The sequence below is a fragment of the Tiliqua scincoides genome, chromosome 2 (assembly GCF_035046505.1).
Source record: "Tiliqua scincoides isolate rTilSci1 chromosome 2, rTilSci1.hap2, whole genome shotgun sequence".
NCBI lineage: Eukaryota > Metazoa > Chordata > Lepidosauria > Squamata > Scincidae > Tiliqua > Tiliqua scincoides.
In genome coordinates this window covers 167,095,998-167,110,564 of record NC_089822.1, presented here as the reverse complement: position 1 = coordinate 167,110,564, position 14,567 = coordinate 167,095,998, and the positions used below count along the sequence as shown (strand labels likewise).

Sequence of the window (14,567 nt, the reverse complement as noted above, 5' to 3'; positions counted from 1 at the left end):
CACATATTAGTTATTGTCATCCGAGCCTTCCTACAAGGAACTCAATATGGGTATTCCTCCATTTACACATTACAACAACCCAGTGAGGTAGGTTAATGAGAGGGAGTGACTGGCCCCAAGGTTGAACTTCATGATGGAATGGTGATTTGAACTCAGTTCTCTGCAGTCCTAATCTGATGCTATAACTGTCATGAGCAGGTTAAATCTAGGCCCAAGTCTGAACCCATTTTGAGAGTTGCAACTGCTTCTTCATAACTGGTGAGAAAAGAGGTAATTAGCTTGAGAAAGGAATGCCTTATCTGCTTCTCAGTGGCCAGGGGAAGCAGGTGGCCAATCACAGAACACAGTGCTTCTTGCTGGTAAGGATGTGCTAATCAAGGAAGATTCCCTACAGTTGTGTAGTTTCTGGTTGGAAGGGGTAAGAGCAGTGACCTATAGTAGCCTGCTAGCCAGCCCTTCTAGAAGTTTTGGACCACGCTTCATCCTGGTTGTCTGCTGCAGATGTAATTAACATGAGGGGATTAAAAGGGACCCTCAGAGGGTGTAGTGTGCTTCCTATGGGTAGATGTTTTGGATGCCGCTTGCATCCTGGGTGCCTGGCCTGACAGGTAGATAATAATCTTAGTTTTCTCTGGCCCTCAGAACACCCTCCAGATACAATTGGAGCACAGTTCTGGTCATGTTAAGCTGAGTGCGCCAGAGGCTTTCAGAAGACAAGAGATTGGCCATGGGCCAGAAAGAGGATGGCTATGGGCTGCATCTGGCCCCAGGGCCGGGGTTTGGAGACCCCTGATCTATACTATCCAGCCTAGCTGCTTGGTTGAGCTACCAAGAAGTAGTTGAGTTACAATCCAGAGCCTTGATGTCTGGGTGGACCTGCAAGGACTGGTGTAAGCCCATAGGACCTCAGAGTTCCTGAGCTGAGGCACTGGTGTATTTGGGGTGGTGGTAGTCCTGCCAAGGTTCAGTACTCAGTAATTTGGTTTAACTGGCTAAGAACTGTGTCTTTCTGTCTTAAGGAATGTCATACTCCTTTGAGATTGCAAGGAACAGAAGAACAGCAACTAAGAACTGTAGGCTTGACACTTAGGTGTAGATTTAGGCCCTGTCATGAATATGTACAGTTCAGGCCTAGTAGCATTGCAAGGCCTGAACCAAGCTAAAACAGTAACACAGAAGTGGCTTGCATTTCCTAGCTGCTAGGATTTACATCTCAATGGAAGGTGATTATGTAGCACCTAGGCAGCCAGAAAGACACCCATCAAGGATGGAATGCAGCTGCAGATCTCCAGGGGGAGGGAAGAGCTGAGAGGGGAGCTTCCAGCCCCACTTCCAGAGGACAGGGTCTTTGTTCCTTGTCTCTTGGTGAGAGAGGTGGTGGGTGCACATCCTGCCCCGCCAGGACCATGTGGCCATAGGTAACTGGCCTGAGGATCTACAAAAGAAGCTGACCCAGGTGAGGGTTAGGAAATAATAGTTAGCCAGTTAGCTTTGTTGTTTTATGCTGTTATGTTTCCTAGAAGTTTTATGCCTCTAGCATTTGCTGCCTTTTGTAACCTTTTTGTAACCCTATGTATTTAATAAAGTAGAAAATCTTTTTACCATGTTGGTTCATTGTCTGTTGGGGACAAAGGTTCAGAATCCTGCCTAGCTATTCAGCAAGCTACCAAAAATCCTCATTGTGGACTAGTAACTTGAGGACTGAGACTTTAAGTAAAGAAAGTGCTCAGTGCCTACAAGGGATATAGTTAAGCCTAAAGGGTCTTGGTTTCCCTGGACTGAAGCACTGGCTCTTACAGGGTGGTGGCAGTACTACCGAACAGCGATCTTTGAGGGCTCTAGGGTTCAGAACCAACAACTCTGAGCACCCCAAAACCCTGGGAGTGAGACGCAAGTGTACGACAGGCCCCTTAAGTGCTTGACATACCTAAGAACCTAATTTGGGCATGGAGACCCCTGGGAGTTGGGGCAGCAGGATTGGGGTGTTACAGAGTTGGGACTGGATGCCTAGGGTGTGGGCTTGAGCCTTACTTTGCCAGGAACCTAAAACGGGGGTCTCTAGACTACTTGACTGGAGGGCCACATCAAATATCTGGCAAGATGTGGAGGGCTAGAAAAAAATTTATATTTAAAATTTACATTAGAGATGGAACCTCAATGAATGAATGGGCTCAGATTTCCAGGATTTCTTCAAGCACCACCACACACTACAGAAATGAAGCACACACTTAAATGGACTCCCATTCCCCACCTCCCAAGCAACTTACTTAAATATATAGGAGTAAATACCTCAGAACCAGCACGTCACAGGTAATACCCAAAGTGTGTTCTGAGTGCTGAGGAGGCCTCCTAAGGCCTTCAGAAGGCACAAAGTTATTTCCAGTTTTTCAGGAAAACCAGGAAGTGATGTTTTTAGAAGACATTCTGAGGGCTGGGGAGGCTGCATACAGCCTCACCCCCTGGTCGTGAATGGAGCACAGCTCTGATAGTGTTCAGTTGAATGGGCCAGAGGCTCTCTGGGGACCAGAGGCTGGTCATGGACCAGATAGAAGCTTGCTGTGGGCTGCATCTGGGTCCCGGGCTGGGGTTTGGAGACCCCTGACCTACACCATGTAAGCTGTTATGTAATAATGTGCTAGTAAATGACTTAACTGACATCTAGGTGATCTCTTCTGCTGAAATACATTGCAGACTAAGCTCCTCATTGCAATATAGTAAGGACACAATTATCAAGATGCAAATTTAATAGGCTTAAGTAAATTGTCTCCATAACTCATACCCTCTAACACTCAAAGCTAACATCCAGAAATATAGCTGCATATTATGCTCCATTTGCTTCCTAAAAATGGAGAACATGAAACTAGAAATTGGGGAAGGATGCCTGACTAGTCTTTTTCTGTCTCACTGCTCATTGCGCTCACTGATTAGATATCCTTCTGTCTGTGCATCTCTATGGTGAAAGTTATGTATGCCTGGAACTTAAAGACAGAAACAACCTGGCATAGGCAGTTATATTGAGAATGTGTCGAATTGTGTTGAAACCCTTTTCTGAGACAAGGATGGAGAAAGGTTGGGGCTCCTTTAATTTAACTACAGGGAGTCTGAGGCCATAGTCATGGTGGTTGGCTTCTGCTATCCCAGGATGTGGGACTTCACAGCACAGGAAAAGGAACTGATGTGAGCTCTGAACATTGGAGATGCATAGCGGGGTACAGGGATCAAGGCAAGACAAAAGGACGTGCTTTTTCTTCATCTTTTCATATGTGTATATACCATGTTACATGATATGGAAGTATGTTTTATAAAAAGCATTGACAGATATTGAACTATTAATATAAAGCCTTATTAGATATTAACATTTTATAATGTTCCGTAGAGTAAAGGAATATATCTGACTAATTGTGGATCTGCAACCATTTCCATGTAGAGAGTTGGCAAACAGCATATGCGCTATGTATTCAGACAATAACTAGAGCTGGACATCAGCCTAGGCATAACTGGAGGACAAATGTGTTACTAATAATAGCCTCACAAATCTGCATTTGTTTATTTTAGGGAATAATCCCACCATACTTGAAGAAGGGAACCACCTGAAGCAAGCGCCGGGGGCCCCACTTAGGGCCCAGTCCTACCTAGCTTTCCAGTGTGATGTAGCTGCAATGTAGCCCTGAGGTATGGGAACAAATGTTTCCTTACTTTGAGGAGGCCCCCATCACTGTCTCCCCACTGCATGATGCAGTGCACACCCCTTTGGCAAGTTGGATAGGATTTGACCCTTATTCATTGATCCATTTTTATCGACTTTCACTAAAAGACCCAATACAGACTACAGTAAAATATAGAAACATAGGAACAATCAAAAAGCAAACTAATAAAACTAATCAGACTAACAAACACAATCTCCAACAGCAGGCAGAAACCACTCCCAGGCCATTTTCACCCTCCAAAGGCCTGACGCCAGAAATCATAAGCATCTTGTTAGATATGAAGAGAGAAAGAGCACCCAGAACTCCTTGAGATAAGGAGTTCCACATTCAAGGGGGCCAATGCAGAAATGGGCACACCAACTGAACCTCAGTCAACAATAGCATGCAGAACAGTGCCTCCCCCAAAGAGTTCAACAGATGAGTAGATTCCTGTGGCAGAAGGTGTCCAAGGTGCCAAGGGCCCTTTTTAGGGTGAAAAAGGGAATAGTAGGGAGGTTTATTCCCTTAATAAGAGAGTGTGCCATCTATATTTTCTCACAGACAAATCTGACTTTTCTGTGGCAAGCAATGTCATTCCAATTTTTCTCCTTATAGAGGACAACACAGTCTTCATCATGTGAATTGTTGGGTTCTCCATTTCCCCAGAAGCTGAAACGAAGAAGCTCAGTCAGCACTGTGTACCAAAATGGCTGCATGAGGGCTCTGCTGACAGTCATGGGTAATCATCTGCATTTATAGATTCATTGAGCTGGAAGGCACCCAAACATGGGGCCAAAGTTCACAAATCACTTTAAATAATCCACATCATAGTGTGTCCCACAGAGCAGGCATACTGCACATAATTAAAAACAAAAAAGAGGGGCCAGTGAAAGAAACAAGGCTAGAGGGCAGGCCTCAAACTGATGCCCCCCCAATTAGTATCTACTGATACATGTAAATATCCCAACTGCATTCTAGTTTTAAAAGGAAAAAAAACTTTAGCAGTAAAAAAGCTTATGACTTGGTCCCAATCCTACCCCACCCCCCTCTTGCATCAAGGCAACTATGCCATGGGGGCATACTCTGCATCACATGATTGATGTTGCATAAAATTGTTCTCATCTGAACATAAGAAGAATCCTGCTGGATCAGGACAAAGGTCCATCTAGTCCAGCTTTATGTATCTCACAGTGGCCCACCAGATGCCTCAGGGAGCACACAAGACAACAAGACACCTGCATCCTGTTGCCACTTCCTTGCATCTGGCACTTGGAAATAGCCTACTTCTTAAAACCAGGATATTGCACATACCCATCATGGTTTGTAACCTCTGATGAACTTTTCTGTTTAGAAGAGAAGAGGCACAGAACAGGGTGGTTACATGGTGAAGTTGTTGTAAGTAAAGGAAGGGGGTGGGCTCCACATTGCTAGTCCCTACTTGGTGCTCTGTAAAGTAGGTGAGGAGAAGCAATCTGGAGTTACAACAGCTCACTCCCCCCCCCCTTCTCTTCTGACTTACTCCCAGCAAGTTGGGAGAAGATTGGAGCAACTAGTAGGCTGGAGAGGATGATGAGCAGGTGTGTGGAGGCTTGTCTGTTTGCCACCCCTCCAATGGTGCTGCTGCATTTCAAGTCACCTCATGGTTGGGATGTCCTTGGTCATGGTTCCCCACCTTCCCCCCTTAAGGGGCTGTGATAAAAGACCTAGGCATCATTCACATACGTTTCTGCCACAGGTGATCCATCAACCCAACTCCAGGTTCCCTCAGTTGCGATGTCGCTCAAGCCAAGCCAAACCGCTGTGCTTATTTGAGAAATAACAAAATCCTATGAGGGAAAAAAAATTAGTTTTATTATTCCTGTTCAGACTATTTCTATATAATACTTTAAAGACAAATCCAGTTAATGGCATGAAGGGACTACTAATAATTCTTACTTTTGCATTGTTGGGTTAGATGTTTTATTATACCAAGTTCAAACTTTGTACTGCATTTGCTTTGTATCATCATCATTAGGAATAATCATGTGCCATTTTTCAACAAAAACATTCACAAAGTGGTTTACAAGGAAATCAAACAACGTTTGCAACTTTGGGAACTTGTAGTTTAAATAGTGGGTTGTAAAATGAATGAATGAATGAATAGGGTTACTATTATGCAGGAGAGTGGTGCTTGACTTTCCCTGCCAGCCCCCAGCTTCTGGCTTGATGTAGGAGTTGGTAGAGGAACATTAGGTTAGGACTAGAGACTAGAATCTGGTATTTTTATGCAAATCAGGATAGACAGGAAGGATTAAGATTATGGAAAAACAAAAGAATTTGTGTGAAGACTGAGGTAATGGAATTCTCTTTACACAAAAAAGTGACATTCACCTGTTCCTGTTGGTTGTTGATAACAAGCAGGTGAGCATTTGCAAGAACACATAACTCTTTGGCCTTTCCCCACTGTTCTTCAAATTCTGAGAAGTAGTAGTGGTGTCCTTGAAATTCCTTCCAGGGCAGAGGAACACACCTGTTGGAGGTACCTGGAAGGGATAATTTTTACAGTGGTCAAGTGATAGTGGTAGAAAGGGACCACTTGATCATTACAAGGAACAGAGCTGATGAATATCTAGGCTGAGCTCCTTTCCCTCCAGAAGAGATGTTTGTAAATTGCTTGATCTTACTGGGCCACAAAGGTCCCAGAATTACTTATCTGCTCACTTGGGGAAATTCTTGAGTTGAGTTATTACACTACAATAGGCTGAATAAATCCAGGGAGCAGTTCCATGTATTAACAACAAATTAGTCTAAAATGATCTTAATCCAACCTTTAATGTAACAGGTGCATTTCAGTTAATGTTTCAGCACTTGCCAAGAAAATCAAACTTAAATTCAGGTTCACTCTTCACTTCGCACAGATGCATCTGTTTCTGGGCTAATATAGTCAATCTCATGAATCTTCCTGATTTTTAAAAATTCTAATCAAAGATAAATGAACTTCTTCCAACAATATAAATACATATTGTTTGCCCTTCATAAAATCTAATTCAAACAAATTCATACAGATTTATAAAATCTAATTCATACAAATGGGAAAAGGTCCACAAATACATATTTTCCTGTTGAAAAATTATCCCCCCCCCCGAAGTTTTTTGAAAAACAGAATAAAATATTTGAATTTGATTAATAGTCTAATCCTATCCCTCAGCATTGACAACAATGCAGCCACACTGATGGAGCATGTACTGAATACAGTGTTGGGAGGGGACAACCAGAAGGCCAAACAGAGGTAAGTAAAAAACATTTACTTCTGGATAGGCCTCCTGGTTGTCTATGGGTCTCCTCACACCCATGTCAGCTATGTAGCTAGAATAAATTCAAGGAGAGAAGGGAGTGAGGTCAGCTGAAAAGTAGGAAATAGGATCCAGCATGTGCCTTTGCCACTGAAATCCACTCTCTCCAGCCTGTTCCCTGCCTTCTGCCTCAGAACGGCCCTAACCTCACCTTCCCTGCCCCCACTGTGAACTTGCTGACATCAGCGGGGCCTCCTGGAGCTGCTGGCACACATGCTACATCTCTAAACATTTGCCACAGCATCCTTGAAGTGCGCACTGCATCCTGGCTTTCACACTGCCACGAAGGGCCTTGCACTGTCTGACGGCAAGTTCCAGCAGCACAATGCTCAGGTAGGATTGTGCCTTAAGTGGTTTGCCTTAAGTGCCTGATAAATGTCTTTTTGGAGACCTGCTGCCTGACTTATAAATGCCAATGAGTGTGGTTAGAATGGCGATTGGGCAGAAAACTGGAAGCACCTTTCTAAGTCCTTGAGGAGGACTTTTGAGGCCCAGGGAGGCTGTGCTCGGCCTCCCTGAGCCTCAGGTCTCAGAAAGCCACTTATTTTGCTCCAGGTCTGCCATCAGGGGTGCTGCCCAAGTGAGTTATCTTCCATTATTTGTTGCCAAGCTATTTATCTTCCCATGATCTCTTGCAGCCAAGAAGGTATTTCTTAGCAGTGTGTGTTTGTATGAATGGCTTAAGGAGACTTGATCTCCAGGTGCTCAGATTCCTAGCTGCTCTTTGCTTTTCCCTCCTTGCTACCACAGTAGCTCCAACAGTGGGAAATGAACATAAGAACATAAGAACAGCCCCACTGGATCAGGCCATAGGCCCATCTAGTCCAGCTTCCTGTATCTCACAGCGGCCCACCAAATGCCCCAGGGAGCACACCAGATAACAAGAGACCTCGTCCTGGTGCTCTCCCCTACATCTGGTATTCTGACATAACCCATTTCTAAAATCAGGAGGTTGCGCATACACATCATGGCTTGTACCCCATAATGGATTTTTCCTCCAGAAACTCGTCCAATCCCCTTTTAAAGGCGTCTAGGCTAGACGCCAGCACCACATCCTGTGGCAAGGAGTTCCACAGACTGACCACGCGCTGAGTAAAGAAATATTTTCTTTTGTCTGTCCTAACCCGCCCAACACTCAATTTTAGTGGATGTCCCCTGGTTCTGGTATTATGTGAGAGTGTAAAGAGCATCTTCCTATCCACTCTGTCCATCCCCTGCATAATTTTGTATGTCTCAATCATGTCCCCCCTCAAGCGTCTCTTTTCTAGGCTGAAGAGGCCCAAACGCCGTAGCCTTTCCTCATAAGGAAGGTGCCCCAGCCCCGTAATCAGCTTAGTCGCTCTCTTTTGCACCTTTTCCATTTCCACTATGTCTTTTTTGAGATGCGGCGACCAGAACTGGACACAATACTCCAGGTGTGGCCTTACCATCGATTTGTACAACGGCATTATAATATTAGCCGTTTTGTTCTCAATACCCTTCCTAATGATCCCAAGCATAGAATTGGCCTTCTTCACTGCCGCCGCACATTGGGTCGACACTTTCATCGACCTGTCCACCACCACCCCAAGATCTCTCTCCTGATCTGTCACAGACAGCTCAGAACCCATCAGCCTATATCTAAAGTTTTGATTTTTTGCCCCAATGTGCATGACTTTACACTTACTGACATTGAAGCGCATCTGCCATTTTGCTGCCCATTCTGCCAGTCTGGAGAGATCCTTCTGGAGCTCCTCACAATCACTTCTGTTTGTTATTATGTTCTTATGTTCTTATGTTCTTTACCACTCGGAAAAGTTTGGTGTCGTCTGCAAACTTAGCCACTTCACTGCTCAACCCTGTCTCCAGGTCATTTATGAAGAGGTTGAAAAGCACCGGTCCCAGGACAGATCCTTGTCCTGGGATCTGATAAATGCTGGGATCTGATAAATCAAAAATGCTGTGGCATCCTTTTGTTGTGTGCATACTGGTGTCATAGGGCAATCCCCCATGGTTTACAGTGGCTGCTGCCATTGTATTAATTTGGGTGCTGAGGGTGTCAGTCTGAGAGGCCACCTCTGGGCCCTCCTGTTCAGGGACTATTGGGAGGATATCAAGCTGATGTTGGTTTCTCATTGAGCCTCTGTTTCACATCCCTTGTGGTGCTTCCCTGGCCACTAGCGTTGGAGCTGGGTAGGTTGCACTGATTGGCTCCTTGCCATGTCTGAACAACATTGGGCTGCCACCATGTGGTTCGTGAGTGATGTCAGTGTTTCCACAGACACTGACAGAGTGACTGGGAGGGGGAGTGCTTCCGTGGAGTTGTTCAGGCTCTTATTTTCCTCTTCCTCTTTGTGCTAAAGCAGTCTATTTTAAAAGTATTTGTTGCTGTGATGATTTTGTTTCATACCTCATGAAACATAACTAGAGCAGTATTGAAATACATTCCTGTCCCAGCTGCTTTAGAGGTATTCAAGGCAAAGGTACTTTCGCAAGTTCTTTATGGCTGTCCAATCTGGCATAAGGCCTTGAATCGTTCAACTGAGAGCATACAGGCCTCCCTCCTGCGGAGGATCTCGGGTTTCCCAAGATGTGTTCCATACTCTGCTATGTGTCTTGAAGTGGGTTTTATCAGACTCAAAATATTGGCTTGGCTGAGATCAGTAAAATTTTGGCTTGCCATCTTCTTCAGTGTTGCCCCGTATGGGCTAATGTACCAGCTTCTGGCTAATCCAATACTGCCTGTGGAGGTTGTGGATATACTCACCAAGCTCAAACCGATAGGACTAGACACAGCAAGCCTGGGTATGATTGGTTTAAGCAAAGCCTACAGGAGCATCAAGGAAAGATTGCTTGATATTGAGCGTTGAGAGCTATTCTGTGCAGCTAACACCATTTGCTCCCCTCTCTGTCTGCAGTTTTGGGAAGCCAGCTTCTTTCTTTTATCATCTGCAGTGCCCGCAGGCTCGCAGAGCGCTCTCCCTTTCGAGATGTAATGCATTTCCATCAGCTCTGCTAGCGGGCAGGTTTAGTGGCATTCCCTACTCAGAAAGAAGATGTACCTGTGACAGGAACTGTGGAGACTTCAGAACGTGTTTTTTTTTTATTGCCTGCCTCATGACATGCCCGGCTAAGAACTATCTGGCTCCACTGCTGAACAAAATGCAGGGTTGGGAGGATTCAATTAAGTTACAATCTCTTCTTTCTATAGAGGAAACTGATTCTCTTGACAAGGTTGCTAACTTTACTTCTGGGGTACTGGCAGGATGGAATTCTGGGTCTTCTGCTATATTATGGTGAATGGGAGGAGGGGGTATTGGGTGATTATGATTGTTTTATTTTATTGTTTTCTGTTTGTTGTTGTTGTGTATTTCCTTTATCTATGCCAATAAAGGTCTTATGTATGGTATGGAAATACATTCTGCAGTCACATGTGCACATCCTTTTGAAAGGTATTTGTGCTTTTGTCATGCCTACTCTCAGTCCGCATATACCCACTTACACGTACAGAATTAGGTGCATCGGAAACCATTGAAACCAAAGGGTTAATCAGCATGCCTGATACTGCCTAGGAATTAGCTACAAGATTCTTTTGGTTTTCAGTGTAGGAAACCAGTGGGAGTTCTAGAAACACAGATGTTCCTAAGTAATCATGATTTTATTTGTGGTCTTAAGCACAAGCAGCAGGGGATTTGGCCATCTATCCTCCCAATATGGTGTCTCTGCCTTTCAGATATACTTTGATTGGAGGTTTGTGGCTGTGGATGCTATTCTCTAATGCTACCTGCTTTTCTATTTGTTGTTTGCATCTTACCTTTTAGATCTTGCAGGCTACTGTTCATTTTTTTTTCTAGTCTGAATAGTTGTTCGTTCACATTTTTATTAGTTGCTTCACTTCTCTCATTAATACGTTCTTCTAAAATTTGAAGTTCAGTGATCAAAGAGCTGTTTAATTCATGGATCATTAGAGAGACTGTTGAAGGGTCAAAACTTTCTTGGGCAGAACTGAGGTTGAGTTTCCTGAGCTCTGAGAACACGGCTGCATCTGGACAGTAAAGAGATGAGTGTCAGTTCATGAGCAGCCTGCAACCACACACTGTTACAGCTGCTACTCCTTTCAAAGGGCTGGGGCTTTAATAAGAAATTCCAGAATCCCTGAAGTCTCCCACTTTCTGACTTGGGGAAAGTCTGTGCCATTAGGTAAAGAGCATCTCCAGTGAAACTGTGATTGCCCTTCTGCAAACCAGGGCTCTGTCAAAAGGATTGGTTTTCTGTCCAGTGTAATTTCTGAAACTTTCAATGTGGGAGAGATAAACTGGTAAAGGAGAGCAGCCTAGACATGACACTAGTGAGAACTTTTCTTCCAGGGCAATTAGCCATTGGGGGGGGGGGGTGTCTCTCAGTGTGGATCAGGACTGTGTGGGGACAGATGTGCACCCACATTGCTGGATTAAATCTGGGAAAGGGGCTAGGATTCAGTGGCTGCCATTGCTCCCTTTATGGGCCCAAACCACCCTTCCCCTGCCCCATTGCTGCCCCATTCTGTCTTTCCCCTGCCCTGTCACTGCCTCATTCTGCCCTCCCCCACCACCTTACAACTGTCAGCAGGTTCTCTCTGCTGCCCTGGTGCTTACAGCAGCCTGAGCCTTGTGCAACTGCCGCAAGGAACGCTAGTTCTGCCAGCGATTCTGAGCCCATAGGCTTGGACTGCAAGAGAAGCTGGGAGGCCTCTCTTTACTGCTGCTGGAGCCTATCGCTTGCACTCACACTGAGAGAGAAGAACGATGCCAAGCAGGAGCCAGCCACCAGCCAGGGCCAATAGAACAGCCATGCAGCTCTTTTCCCGATAGTCTTTCCATTGCATTGGAATAACGGTGGATTGAGCTGTGGAGTGGGAGGGGGGGGAGAGAGAGAGAGTGAGAGAGAGTGTGTGTGTGTGTCACCTATCTGTGAAACTCTTTGGCATTAGAGAACAAGTTCCCTACCTGCCTGTTTTTTGACAGCAGCTGAAAACTCATTTGTTTTCCTTAGCTTTGGGGGCTTAGTTAGTAGTTTTGGTATTGTTTGGGTTTACTGTTTGTTCTGTGCTGCCTTGACAATTTCATGCATTTATGATTTGCTGCTATACCTTATTACGCTGCTGGGTTAAAAAAAAAAATTATGTCAGTCCAATTCTACCTAAATTCCCCTGCTGATGCAACCCTGCTATAGGAGTGCATTCTGCATCCTGTTAAGTGCAGGGTTCAGAGCATGGAGATCTCTGGGTAAGGGAACATTTACCCAGGGGTAAGCCTCCACTTAAACAAGTCTACTCAAATGGATCTTCTCAGACCTGCACTAGCTACTTTACTGGCTCAAGCCTGAGTGGACCCAGGAAGGTGGATTGAGGCTGGGAAGGCCTGTGTTTCTTTGCCCCGTACTGTCCTCCTTCTCCTGGATATGCAGAGCATGCCCATCCTCTCACTTTCTTGGTTTTCCCCTTGACCCCCCCCCCCACTCAAGCATCTCTGAGCCCACCCTTCATACCTGTGTCAGCCTTAATATCTGGGTCTGGTGGTTGAGCCTCTGCCTTCAGCTCCTCCTTTGCGTATGAGATGCTGCCATAGTCGTCCTGCTCATTGAATGCTTCATATACATCTAGGCAAGGGATGGAAGAGGTTAATTTTGCATATAAGCAGATGTTTGTACATACAACAGAAGGGGGTACATTTCTTTTTCTGATGGAATATGAGCTCAGTTTCTCCTTGCCCTTAAATTATATACATGTTCACTTCTGAATCCTGTGCTGATTTTATCTCTCCCCCCTCCCATGCTTCAAACAAACTGCTTGACTTTTCCCTGGCTCCTTAATATCTGATTAAATATTTGTTCTGTCTTTAAAAAAAAAAAATCCAGCTCTTCCAGACGCTTACAACCCCCTTTACCTCTGAGTACTACATGAACACATGCTACCATGCCAAGACAGTTCAGTCTAACTCAGTCCAAACGATGATTGTTTTTCAAGAACTGAAAGTGTGTAACTCAAGCAGATGATGTGCCCAACCTCAGACCACTATTAATAGGTGTGTTTTGGGACATGTGTAAGATGCACAGATGGGGGAATTTGACTGTGTGTGCAGGGACCTTGGTCCAAGGGCTTGTGATGCACCTCAACAGACCAGCATGGAATAAGAATGAGATAGATTAGATATGGGTGCAACACAGTGCAATTTTGGGGAGATAATAAATATACAGTAAGAGGAGAAATCAGAAAATATACAGTGCCGGACACCCACACATGCACACAAAGGGCTAAGCTCTAAACAGTACTGGTTGCCATATAGTTTAAGAAATGGAAAATCTTTGGAAGGTGGAGCAACATATAAGCATGCAAAATGGAAGAGGGGGGAAAGTGAGTAATAGGACATTTATGGGGAAATGTTAATGTCCCCATAATTAATGAGGAAGTAATGAGGAAGATCACCCAGATTGGCTAGGGGATAAGGAACTGGGGGGTGTATGGTATTAGAGGAAGGCTGGAGAGTTGGGGAGGAATAAGAAATAAATGAGAAACGGGCATGTCAGCTGTGGCACCCAACCATGGCTTAGGTTGAAGTTCACTGTAACCTGAACAGTGGCTAAAAACAGCTGAATCCTAACTAAATTCCCCTGTGCAGATACACAGGTGCGGGATACGCTGCACCCCACAGGAGAATTTCAGCTGCTGGAGGTCACCTCATATGTCCCCTTTCCGCAGGGTAAGCCCCACCAGCTGCAATGCATACTATGCAGCTCTGTGGCAAAGGGCACAAAATATATCGGCAGAGCAGATCATGCGAGGAAGTGAGCAAAGAACCATCATCATGATACGCATTATACAGTCAAAGGTAATAATCTAGAATTATTTATCCACTGCACACACCCTCTCCACTCTGTACACAACAAAACACTTCTATTCACACACACACACACCCCAATACAAAAATGATGCTCTCCTTAGACCTTGCTACTGCTGATTGCAGGTTGCATGTAAGATTATCTACTATGCAGGTCATAGTATAGCTGTGTTCCCAGCTATTTATTTACTTCTTCAACCCATTAATCCCAGGCTGGAAATCTGTAACACATCTTCCTCATGGACAGCTGATACACATATCACTATATCCATTAAGCAGTGGTTCTCAAACTTTTTGGGAGCTTTACTCCCAAAGTAAGTCTTTGTGGAGGAGGGGCAAGGGCAGCAACATGATCCTGGGGATCGCGTCACTGCCTCCCCCTTCCTCCACCCCTTAAAGGGATGGGAGAAGTGTTACACAAACTGGTGGATCACGACCCACCAGTTTGAGAACCGCTGCATTACAGCCTTCATCACATACACCAGGCCGTGCCTGGGCCACTCCATTATGTGGCATAGCCATCCACCCAGAGCTTCCCCTGTTTTTGTGCAAAACAAACAAAAAACACCCCAAACAAACAAAAAAACATCCAAACCTGAATTTCCAGCTTCTGTACTGGGTTTGCGGGGGAGAGGAGGCCAATTTCCAACTGAGGGGCCCTGCTCCCTGTTTGGCAGCTCTGTGTCATCGTACAT

At 45.0% G+C, this 14,567-nt stretch overlaps 1 protein-coding gene across 1 annotated transcript; it reads right to left on the bottom strand.

The window, feature by feature from the left end:
- Window positions 1-4,231: 4,231 nt before the first annotated feature.
- Window positions 4,232-14,567, bottom strand: LOC136638872 (CD209 antigen-like protein E). The gene is made up of 6 exons (XM_066612901.1): window positions 14,468-14,567; window positions 12,524-12,634; window positions 10,812-11,042; window positions 6,057-6,208; window positions 5,409-5,512; window positions 4,232-4,355 (listed from the first exon to the last, which is right to left on the bottom strand). The coding sequence occupies exons 1-6, from the start codon at window positions 14,565-14,567 to the stop codon at window positions 4,232-4,234; spliced, it is 822 nt and encodes a 273-aa protein (XP_066468998.1).